This window comes from Ooceraea biroi, chromosome 14 (assembly GCF_003672135.1).
Source record: "Ooceraea biroi isolate clonal line C1 chromosome 14, Obir_v5.4, whole genome shotgun sequence".
NCBI lineage: Eukaryota > Metazoa > Arthropoda > Insecta > Hymenoptera > Formicidae > Ooceraea > Ooceraea biroi.
Window position 1 is genome coordinate 4,636,501 of NC_039519.1, and position 12,843 is coordinate 4,649,343.

Below are 12,843 nucleotides of genomic sequence, written 5' to 3' on the forward strand. Positions count from 1 at the left end.
ATTAACAATATTAATACCTATTTTTTGAATTTGCAATTTGCGTGATATAGACACTCAAGATATGCTCGTTTCATGAAAGTTAATGCTAAACTGTGGGATTTTCCAACAATAAATTCGGTTTGTAAAAGCGGAAAGATTTACGAACTTTAGACACATAAATCTAGAGGTCTCTAAATGTACCAACAGAACATTAAATACTTCGATGAGAGACACAAGTCACAATATTAGGTGTTACGGTCACTTTGCCCATCTTTGTTGTTCTTTGATTTATGTGTGTAGCTTTCAGGTATGGTTACCTTGTAATACTTTGCACGAAGACGGCTTTATTATTTCGAGAGGCTTTATTCAAAGGAGATTGCTTTACGTGACGAAACAAACGGTAGCTTTCTCTCGCCCTGAGTGAAATAGCCATTCCCTTTTAGGTCGCATACCGTGTCCCATAGAAATTGGTCGGCATCTTGTGATCATTCGTCATGGTGTATCCTGAATTTTCCTGAATGCCAATGAACCGAAAAATAGAATCATTCCAAACTTGTCGACATTTATCTGTAAATAGTCTTGTAATTTCATTATTTTTCGTGTTCAACTTCATTTAACTGTTATTCTTACTGTGCTAATGATTATCTTTTCCCGTTAATTTTTGTTCACAACTATATTTAATTGAAATTGAAGAATAATTGCAAAAAGCGTATAGTATGTTTTTTACATTTTTACGTCTTATTTTACATTTTATATTTAAAAATTATAAATAAATGTGATATATATGATAAATATAACAAACTGTATAACTTGTAAATACGCAATTATGGAGTAGTATCTTGTGGTGATAGTGGCAATCTTGTGTAGTGGTGAAGACATCATTCTTATTGTGTATCTGTGGCCTATAACAATCAATACTTCCTTTCTTGTTTTATACAGTAAGTTTTATTAAGGTAAGATTTTCTGTTTTTTTATTGAGTATATTACTTTGGGTCGAAGTTAATAATGTTGCGTAATGGACGATGGGTTTGGTTTGTATTTTTGTTCCGCTGTCACTATTTCTATTACTGTCCAATATTCTATCACTCTAAAATAAATGTGGGACAAGAGTCAACACACCATTGATTTGGGAATTTATGACTGTAGTGATGTGAAGAAATACGTATTATAAAGAAATAATGCCATACTACTTAAACAACTAATGCTACTTTGCACGCTTGAAAAATAAATATATAAAGATTTAAGACCCTAATGATCCTTAAAGATGTTTAAGATTAAGTTATTATATTCAATCGCATTTATAAGTTTGATTAGAATACTTAGATTAAAATTTAATACATAAATGTATAAGCTTGATTAAATAGGTATAGTTAGATTAAAATCCAAAATATTATGGACTATTAAAAAATATTATAACAATGTGGAAGGTGTACAAAATGCCATAAGTGCTATACTTAAACATTTATGATTAATTGACGAGAATTCATAGACGACATGGCATGTCTATCTGCAGCATCGATAGTCCAGACATCAACGCACAAAAGCTGTAGGGTGTTTTGCATACATTTATTCGCAATCTGTTTCCTGCAGAAGAATTGTTACATTTTTCAAGCCAATTTATACGGATCTGTTAGAGGATGATCCTCTAAAACCAATACCTAAAATGAGATAAACTGCAAAGTTTAAAACAATGAAAGCTTCAATTTAACGCTTGGCGTTAAATTGCAAACATCTTTACTGCGACTTTAGAACTCTCAAAACTGCTGCATTTTTAATGATCTCTTCCTGAATTGATTAAGAATGTTCAACAAGTCTTCAAGTCAGGTAGGTACATTCTGGGAATCGTCATCGAACCACAATGCCATAAGTTCGCTAAATATCGAGACAGGTAACAGGAATAATGTGCGAATTGTCGAAACGGCGATAGCTTTTAAAAGGGGTTTCAGCAGGTACTGGAGAAGAAAAAAACAGAAAACGATTCTTCGAAACCCAAGACCTTTTATATGGGCCTAAAATTGAATAGAAAAATTCTGTATCGTTTTGCGATCTTCGCAATAATTACCGAGAAATTAATTAAAGAAGATTGACAATAAACACGTAAATGATACTTGTATCCAAATCGGTTGTTCTACCGCAGAACCTCTAGAACCGTGTCGGAAGCTGTCTACTAATTGGGTTGAACTGGAAAGAATTAAAAGTATATCTTTCCAAGCGTAAAAATAAAAATGGAATATTAAAAATAATATTTATCTAAACTATGTTTAGTTTACAAATCATTTTACTGGTGACGACTATAATCGGCGTTAAACAAGATTTACGTTTTCCAATACTTTCAAGCATTTGTTATTAACAATTGTTGGACAATACGCGGTCAGGAAAACCGTAGAATTAACAACGATTTAATTTAATTCAATTTTTTTAATTTAAATTTTCTTTTTCTTTTTAATTCTTATGACTTTCTTTCATTATTCTGTAGCATATAATTTTGTGTCATTAAATATTAGGGAATAAATAATCTCCTTCTTGTACAATGAATGTGAAAAAAAAGAAAGCTTGATCGGACGAAGATATCGCGATATATTCTTTGCGTTGTGCATGTTGAAGAATTATAGTTACGTGAGCCCGAACATTAATTGGTGGACATCTTCGTTGCCTCGCCGACTCGGCTTTAATGATCAGCCCGTAAAAATGTTTCCTATTTTTACTTTTTTATAGCGTCATAAACACTTCGCTGCAGAAGGCGTCTGTATAATGCCGCTGCAGCTTATTTATGCATCGCTCGGCAATATTTTTCGTAGTGTTTGTAATTATCCATGTACACACATGTTATTACATTCATCAGCCAATACGAGTATTAATCATATCGAGTATAATTCGGACATCGCAAAATGGAATGAGATTACATTGAACATAACGTTTTTCCCGTGGGTATTATGAGGAAAATACGCTTGGGCGTTTTCGAATTTCTACATAACGTTAAAAAAAGATCTAATTATGGAATGTTACAAACGAAAATTTTATGAAATAACTCAATGTACTTACATTGTACGAATTTAATTTCTCACATAAAAATATTTTGAAGAAAGTTTGTTTGGATTTATATGCTAATTGGTTTCTCGCTTACTCCGAGGAAACGTATCATGATTTTTTTATAAACTCCAAAAACTCGTATCTCTGTTATTTTTGTCGGAAAGCTCTGTCATCAAAAGTCGGAGAATTCCTGGCAGGATGTTTAGTTATACTGCAGCGTGGTGATTCTGTGGAGCGCAACCTCTCGATTATAGCACCTGCGGGAAGCATAATGGCACATCGGAGCATCGCAACGTCTCATAACTTTACATAAAATTAGTACCTAAAAGGCCTTGATCCTCGAGGACCACGGAAAGCTCTCCAAGCGATATTATGTTAGCAGAAGTTCAAACGTTTAATCGACGGACATAATATTAGATACCAGAAAAGCACCTAGTAACACATAATTGCTTAAATTTATCTCTAATGTTACTTGAAATTGCAAATTGAATAGAAGAAGAGGAATGAATAAATAATAACTTACTTAGAAATGTGTGTGACGTATAAAACCTGGGAAAGAAGCTCAACAAATCTTTTCTTACATAATTTTATTTTAATTATATTTTCTATATGTGTAAAGAAATATAAGATTTACTTTCTTTCTATTGGGTTGGCCAAAAAGTAATTGCGTTTTTTTTATATAAATAAAAGGCGAATTTTTCATGGGAAACAAAAACTTTATTAAACAATATATTGTCCATTTTGTTTGATTATCTTTTGCCATTTTTCAGGCAACTTCATGATTCCGCGCTCAAAAAAGTTCGTATCTTTTTCAGCAAAAAACAATTCCAACAACGATTTGATATCCTCATCAGCAGTAAAGGTTTTACCATTCAAGGCGTTTCGCAAAGAACGAAACGAATGGTAATCTGATGGTGCCAGGTCTGGCGAATATGGTGGATGTGGTAACATCATGGTAACACATCCCATCCAAGCTGCAACAATTTTTCACGAGTGACCAAACTTGTACGTGGTCTAGCGTTATCATGGTGAAACACAACACCTTTGCGATTCACCAATTCTCGACGTTTCTGTTTGATGGCATCATTTCATTTATCCAGTTGACGACAGTATACGTCTGAATTAATGGTTTGATTCCTTGCAAGCAGCTCGAAATACACAATACCTTTAAAGTCCCACCAGACTGACAGCATAATCTTTCTTTGGTGAATATCTGCTTTTCAAGTGCTTTCAGCAGGTTCATCACGCTTGCTCCACGATCTTTTTCGTTTGACGTTGTTGTAGACGATTTTTCGTCGCCTGTTATCATACGTTTCAAAAATCGATCATTTTCCTCACGTTTCAAAAGAGAATCGCGGATGTCAATACGCTTAGTGAGATGAATTTCTTTGAGCTCATGTGGTACCCAAATATCGAGCTTACTAATGTATCCAAGTCGTTTTAAATGGTTTCAACACTCGATTTCGATACGTTAAGATTCTCAGCAATCTCTCGTGTCGTTAAACGCCGATTGGAATCGATCAGTGCCTTTATTTTGTCATCATCAATTTCGATTGACCTTCCTGAGCGTGGTGCATCTTTCACATTAAAATCTCCAGATCGAAATTTAGTAAACGAATTTTGACACTGCCGCAGCTTTAAAGCATCCTCGCCATATATTGGGTTGGTCAAAAAGTACTTGCGTTTTTTTTATATAAATAAAAGGCGAATTTTTCATGGGAAACAAAAACTTTATTAAACAATATATTGTCCATTTTGTTTGATTATCTTTTGCCATTTTTCAGGCAACTTCATGATTCCGCGCTCAAAACAGTTCGTATCTTTTTCAGCAAAAAACAATTCCAACAACGATTTGATATCCTCATCAGCAGTAAAGGTTTTACCATTCAAGGCGTTTTGCAAAGAACGAAACGAATGGTAATCTGATGGTGCCAGGTCTGGCGAATATGGTGGATGTGGTAACATCATGGTAACACATCCCATCCAAGCTGCAACAATTTTTCACGAGTGACCAAACTTGTACGTGGTCTAGCGTTATCATGGTGAAACACAACACCTTTGCGATTCACCAATTCTCGACGTTTCTGTTTGATGGCATCATTTCATTTATCCAGTTGACGACAGTATACGTCTGAATTAATGGTTTGATTCCTTGCAAGCAGCTCGAAATACACAATACCTTTAAAGTCCCACCAGACTGACAGCATAATCTTTCTTTGGTGAATATCTGCTTTTCAAGTGCTTTCAGCAGGTTCATCACGCTTGCTCCACGATCTTTTTCGTTTGACGTTGTTGTAGACGATTTTTCGTCGCCTGTTATCATACGTTTCAAAAATCGATCATTTTCCTCACGTTTCAAAAGAGAATCGCGGATGTCAATACGCTTAGTGAGATGAATTTCTTTGAGCTCATGTGGTACCCAAATATCGAGCTTACTAATGTATCCAAGTCGTTTTAAATGGTTTCAACACTCGATTTCGATACGTTAAGATTCTCAGCAATCTCTCGTGTCGTTAAACGCCGATTGGAATCGATCAGTGCCTTTATTTTGTCATCATCAATTTCGATTGACCTTCCTGAGCGTGGTGCATCTTTCACATTAAAATCTCCAGATCGAAATTTAGTAAACGAATTTTGACACTGCCGCAGCTTTAAAGCATCCTCGCCATATATTGGGTTGGTCAAAAAGTACTTGCGTTTTTTTTATATAAATAAAAGGCGAATTTTTCATGGGAAACAAAAACTTTATTAAACAATATATTGTCCATTTTGTTTGATTATCTTTTGCCATTTTTCAGGCAACTTCATGATTCCGCGCTCAAAAAGTTCGTATCTTTTTCAGCAAAAAACAATTCCAACAACGATTTGATATCCTCATCAGCAGTAAAGGTTTTACCATTCAAGGCGTTTTGCAAAGAACGAAACGAATGGTAATCTGATGGTGCCAGGTCTGGCGAATATGGTGGATGTGGTAACATCATGGTAACACATCCCATCCAAGCTGCAACAATTTTTCACGAGTGACCAAACTTGTACGTGGTCTAGCGTTATCATGGTGAAACACAACACCTTTGCGATTCACCAATTCTCGACGTTTCTGTTTGATGGCATCATTTCATTTATCCAGTTGACGACAGTATACGTCTGAATTAATGGTTTGATTCCTTGCAAGCAGCTCGAAATACACAATACCTTTAAAGTCCCACCAGACTGACAGCATAATCTTTCTTTGGTGAATATCTGCTTTTCAAGTGCTTTCAGCAGGTTCATCACGCTTGCTCCACGATCTTTTTCGTTTGACGTTGTTGTAGACGATTTTTCGTCGCCTGTTATCATACGTTTCAAAAATCGATCATTTTCCTCACGTTTCAAAAGAGAATCGCGGATGTCAATACGCTTAGTGAGATGAATTTCTTTGAGCTCATGTCGTACCCAAATATCGAGCTTACTAATGTATCCAAGTCGTTTTAAATGGTTTCAACACTCGATTTCGATACGTTAAGATTCTCAGCAATCTCTCGGGTCGTTAAACGCCGATTGGAATCGATCAGTGCCTTTATTTTGTCATCATCAATTTCGATTGACCTTCCTGAGCGTGGTGCATCTTTCACATTAAAATCTCCAAATCGAAATTTAGTAAACCAATTTTGACACTGCCGCAGTTTTAAAGCATCTTCGCCATATACATCAGATAACTTTTTATGAGCTTGCACAGCGTTTTTCCCTTTTCGGAAGTAATAAAACAAAATATGAGGAAAATGTTCTTTTTGATTTTCCATTTTGAAATGGACGGCAAACAAACAATTGTTAACGAAATCGTGTACTTTCTTTTTGTAAAACAAGCTTGAACTGTGAGTTGTTAACCTACATAATGAATTTGCGGTTTAGAATGAAGTTAGTTACATTTCAAGACATGTATGTCCATCTATTGGAAAAAAACGCAATTACTTTTTGGCCAACCCAATAGTTTCATTTAGAATCTGATGTATAATCAGATATTAAATGAGAGAATACTAATTTCTTATAAAGTTACACGATTTTTTATACGTTCCTATTATTCTATTATTCTCTCGCGGAATCTTTATATTTATTAAGCACATATAATTTGACTTAAACGTTTTACAGAATGTATATGTTATAATGTTATGAGTCAGCTGTTGCACGATATCTTTTAGCGTATGATATCTTAGTCAACATACGTGAGAGATATTAATTGCGATTGCATAATATTTATGACAGCGTTTTAAATAGTGACTGTATCTCGTTTGTTTAAAGTTTCGTGTGTTGTAGAATTCTTACCAGAAATTCGTTCATCAGGAATATATCTCACGTTTAACTAATTTATCGTATTCCCCGTTGGATGATACCTGCGAGTGTCACCAAATTTTTATATGTATAAAATACCATTTATACATTATTGTTTAAAGTATGAGTTACAAATTTAAACAAGAAATTTAATTTGTTATAGATTATAATCTTTTTTAATAAATTTCTCGACAATTGTTACGAAGATTGCAAAATGATACAGGACTTTCTTTTCAATTCAGTCCACTTTGTCTTCTTACGAATACCGATATTTATTATATCTCACTTTTTGTTAAACAATCGGTGTTCTTTGATACACCCTTAAAGTAAGTTATGTGCTGCATATAGGGTGCAGCACACCCTACGTACGTATGTATGGGGTAGGTTCCATTTGCCGACCGCGTCGATGAGAGCGATAATGGAACTTATCTTCATGAGATAACGTAAGTTCCGTTTGGCGATCATATCCGAGCATTATTCTATCTCTGTTCAATTCTCAATAAGCAACAGACAGAATGACCAGAGCTTATATCGATGAAATCATCACAAATGGAATTTACCCACAGCGAGTAACGTCACACAGGAGTAGTATATGAGGGTCATTTGCTAGAGACTTACTTTTTATCTGTAAATATTGCATGAAAATTAGCATGAATAATAATTTCAAAATGCAGTTTTCCAAGATGTCAGGAGATAATCATAAATTGTGAAATTATACATATAAAAAATTATAGTGATTAACGTCAGTCGATGATATCAGAATCCCAAATGTTATATCAATATTAGTTATATCAATAGAAGGTTAATATAACAAACGTATCATATTTTCAAGTAGTGCACTTTTATGAGTCTATAAGAACAAACTAGTTGATGCTAATAAGTTTATTTAAATTTTCAATTAACAAAGAGAAAAGGGGATAGCAGTAAAATATGTTAAACTTATTATTCAAAGAAATTACAAGCGAAGAAATTAATTTAGGTATAGTTATCTATTGCATTAAAAATTTTAATTTGAGCACTATCTTTGTTTCTCTCTCTTTCTTTCTGCCTTTGTCTACAGAAGTCAGTGGCGTCATCTGCTAGTACCTAAAACGTGAACTAGCTCTCATTTACTTTTGTAATGAAAATAATTTATTTCCATTTTAAGTAAAATTATAAAAGAGAGTTGAAATAGATATATAGCAACGCACACTCATAAGAAAGTAATTCCTGAAAAATGTACTTTATAAATAAAAATATATATAACTATATACATATGTATACAAGTAATAAAATATAAGCGTCTTACTTTTAAAATAAGCAATTAATATAACATTGCAAATCAAATAGAAAGGAAACGAAATATAGTTTATTCTATATTCTATATTATAAGATATTCTCTATGTAAAATTGTACAGTATTTTTGGGTGTACGTCCCCCGTAACCGACCATATCACTCGCGCTCAATAAAAACACGCGTGCGCCCTGAACCGATCCGATGCACCCTGTGAAGTCAGAATCAGGGCTAGTGCTCCATGGTAAGAGGTGGATTTTCTTGTCGGTCATATTTTCCTCTATTACACTCGAACGACGTGTTTTTTGACGCGTGAAAAATGGAATTTACTTGAACATTGCTAGTTCTTTTTTTTGTGTGATTGGTGGTTGATTCGAAGAGGCAGAAATATAGCTGAGAAGACGAGGAAGGAGGTGGAACAAGGACGTGGATGAAGATTTGACATTATCATTATTTTTCAAAGGTTTTATAGCAATTTATTCTGTTTTATTTATCGCATATTTAGTTTAGAATGTTACAAGATATTTTATTATATCAATTTGTTGTTCATTATTTGTACATTATCTACATATTTTTACATTACCTAGATATTTTTTATATGTAAAAATATATGACATTTGTTTTAAAATAATAGAAATTAATTATAAATTTCAAGGTTCTTATAAATTTGTATTTGATAAAAGAAGTAAATAATTGATATTTATTTACAACGCAGCATAATCACATTTGTTCACACATATTTATTATTCGTTTATTTATTGGAGATTACACGTATTATATTCTTGAATTGTGAATGTGTGTTCTTATTATCCTTTTGCAATGTACTTTGAGACATCTTAATTAAATTTTGTTAATTGTGGTTTACAGATGAGAACAATAGACACGATCATGAACTCGACTTGCGCCTACTGTACTCTTGAGCCGCCCCCTGACATTCTTCACATACCTCCACCACCATTTCCGGCTGTTCTTCAACAAGGTTCCGATTTTTATCCGAGCTCTGATATCTTGCCATTTCCACCGCATTTAAATGACAGTCCTTGCAAGCATTTCTGCGATCGGCGTTCTGAAGGAGTGCAATATGTAGAAATGCCCCAACAAGGTCAGTTACACACAGTTATGCTTAGAATATAGTTAAAAGAAAAATATATTCATTATCACAAGTTTTTAAATTATTCTACCTTCTGTATGAATATAATAAAACTAACAAGGGGAGGCCACAGGATGTACCTGGACTTTTTGGACGAAACTTGGTGAGTATTTAGAGAACAATATGTAGATAACGGTAAGAGGGGTCTCCACTTTAGGAACTTTTCGGAACCCAAATAAATAAGATTACAATAGTCATTTTTATTACATTCAATTTTTCCTTTGCCGAACAAAATTGAGCAAAAATTACTTCTGCAATCTTCTTTTCTAATCAAAATGGAACAACCACAATTATATGTATATACAGGGTGTCCCGTAAAGACCGGATGAACTCTTAAGGGTAGATTCCTGAGATGATTTTAAGGCGAAAATCCTAATACTAAAATGTCGAGGCTATAATAGTTTTTGAATTATAAGCATTTATAATAAGCGAATCAGATCGCCTAAAGTTGGCGCGCTCAGACGTGGCACAACGCAAAGTGCTAAAGGCGAAAAGTAAATGTCGCCCTTCTTGTTTACAAAGATTACTTATGCGAAGATAAGATTACTTTTATTAATATTTCTGCAAACGCGCATTGCGCAATGTAACCTTTTACCGTTTTTTTTAAATATTGGAAGTGGATATTTTTGTATTTTTATGTGATACATAAAGCGCAAGCTGTCAGATGACATTTCCTTCAGAAATCCGCTGTCAATTTCGTATTCTACAGGCAAAACTATAGTTATCAAACAGAATACTTAACAGAGTACTTTACTTGAATGAGTTTCATTTGGATATTAGCAATAATAGCTGCTTAGTTTGTTAAATAATTGTAAACTAAATACATATTATTGCTAATTACATAGTTAATCTACCCTTAAGAGTTCATCCGGTCTTTACGGGACACCCTGTATATACATGTATACATATAATTTTGGTTGTTCCATTTTGATTAGAAAAGAAGATTGCAGAAGTAATTTTTGCTCAATTTTGTTCGGCAAAGGAAAAATTGAATGTAATAAAAAATGACTATTGTAATCTTATTTATTTGGGTTCCGAAAAGTTCCGAAAGTGGAGACCCCTCTTACCGTTATCTACATATTGTTCTCTAAATACTCACCAAGTTTCGTCCAAAAAGTCCAGGTACATCCTGTGGCCTCCCCTTGTAAGTTTGTACATAAACAATGTAAATTTTCAGGAACTGCGTTCGACGATACATGGCTCCTAATCCTAATATCATCATGCGTAGGCGTTATCTTTATCGGCATACTGCTCGCCACATTACTCTTAAAATGCAAATTGTAAGTATACTTTCTCATCGTATATTTTCTGTTCAAGATGTGGGCATGAGTTACGTTACAACTGTGAACATAGACATGAGCAATTCAATTTATCGTACAGCAACAGGAATGGAAAGAGCGGGGTGATGTCCATGCCGAACTCGGCTTCCAGCATGCAGACGAAAAACGGTAGGCTGCAGAATGAAGCGGTGCTGTATCCCTGCACGGCGGACACCATGCAAGACAGCCGGGTGATGTGGGCTACTCTAACTCCACGTGGAACCACTAGACATTATCTGGAAGAGCATACGTACGAGACCGTCGGGAGTGGGCAGTTCCACAAACGTACCTGTACCACACCAACCGAACATGTAAAACTCAAGGCAATCTAACAATACGTTTGTATTACATGATAATTACATGACACGAAGATATCTTCAATATAGATAGAACAGTACCCTTGCTTATGATTATTATTGTAGCGAGTCTTTCTACACTTGTTCTATATCTTCCTATATCATCTAGACGTATGCCGATCCACCGGCTGTCTCTCCAGTGCAGAGTCGCCCAAAGGACGATAAAGCTTTCGATAACACCGCATTCGTGGATTATGAAGAACCGTTGTCCATCAAAACTGAGTATTATCAACTCAACGACGTTCTGGAGCCAAGCGAGTCCGGTAAATTTTAATTAGTACAAGAAAAGTAAAATACTTTAAAAACATTGGCACAAAATCTCTTTCTTGAATATTCTGTCTGATATGCCACGCATATAGTTGATAGTTCATTATGCTAATTATTCTAGGCATACTTACGATTCAGAGAGGAACCCTTCGTCCACGCGTAAGCTCTCCGACGAGAATCGAGCACCCGAACTTGCCACCGTTAAATCTTCATCCGCACAAGCGCTCATCTCGCAGGGGTTCCGGTACGCAGCACACCACGGATACGCTATTGCGAAGCAGCATTGCATCGTCCACTTATATCCCCACCATATAAGCATCCCGTCGCGTACTTTTTGTTACATTTGGAAAGCTTATCCAATAAGCAACGTTATGTCGTGCACCTTTCGCGTTTGTTACATTATCGTATCTAGTCATTCTAGCACGTACTGCCTATATAAGCGGAATGAACGACGTGGTCGTGAAAAGTGATCCTTTTTTATCGATTGATATAACGTGATTGTGATTGTGTAGACTTAATAGATGTGGACACACACACGCTCTTAGAGTGACTAATGTATGTTACATTTGCATCTCATATCGAAATAAAACCGCGTAGTACAGAAAAGAAATGGTGTGATCTTTTATTTAATACCAATAGTTATAGAATCCTCATCCACCATTGATTTACGTTTCTCACGGACGCTGGAGGGAATGAAACTAATCTCTCGTGCACAGTTTCAATACTTTATTCATATAATTTCGTAATTACGGCATTATACCTATGTATTTACAATGTCCCCGATTCTTCAGGAGAGTTTTGTAATGCGTCAGTGTGCGCACTACGGTACTCGCATGTGTATATGCGTGTGTATCTGTGTTCCTTTTTTTTTGCAAGATTAACGTGAAAATGTATCATCTTTGAAGCTGATGAAAACACACTATTTTAATATTTAACCGATATGGCAAACTCAGTTCGACTCTATTTCTTCCCATGCCCGTGATCGTAACTGTCTTATAATAAATATGTGAATGTATTACGTACGTAGGTACTAAACGCTATCGCCCGCCGATCGCTATAAAATCGCATAAATATAAAAAATAGTCGTTTCACTCAGCTCCGATCGTTCCTTTAACTGTAAACTATATATCAGGCGAAATAATAACAGTAATCGATCGAGGCCCA

General features: G+C 34.9%; 1 protein-coding gene across 3 annotated transcripts; it reads left to right on the forward strand.

The window, feature by feature from the left end:
* Positions 1–8,786: 8,786 nt before the first annotated feature.
* Positions 8,787–12,289, forward strand: LOC105284452. 3 transcript variants are annotated; one of them, XM_026974855.1, is made up of 6 exons: positions 8,787–9,050; positions 9,455–9,689; positions 10,915–11,017; positions 11,118–11,379; positions 11,522–11,675; positions 11,801–12,289. In XM_026974855.1, exons 2-6 carry the CDS (start codon positions 9,455–9,457, stop codon positions 11,992–11,994), a joined length of 948 nt encoding a protein of 315 aa, XP_026830656.1. In that variant the 5' UTR covers positions 8,787–9,050; the 3' UTR covers positions 11,995–12,289. The 3 variants fall into 3 exon arrangements, with proteins under 3 accessions (XP_026830656.1, XP_026830655.1, XP_026830657.1); XM_026974854.1 differs by having other exon boundaries at positions 8,813–8,831; XM_026974856.1 differs by having other exon boundaries at positions 8,813–8,831; positions 11,118–11,367.
* The last annotated feature ends 554 nt before the right edge of the window (positions 12,290–12,843 follow it).

Excerpts from the sequence above, each read along its gene's own strand:
- LOC105284452 (XM_026974854.1), top strand. Across the intron at positions 11,018-11,117 it reads TTACTCTTAAAATGCAAATT|CAACAGGAATGGAAAGAGCG; the intron begins GTAAGTATACTT and ends TTTATCGTACAG. Across the intron at positions 11,380-11,521 it reads CCGAACATGTAAAACTCAAG|ACGTATGCCGATCCACCGGC; the intron begins GCAATCTAACAA and ends TATATCATCTAG.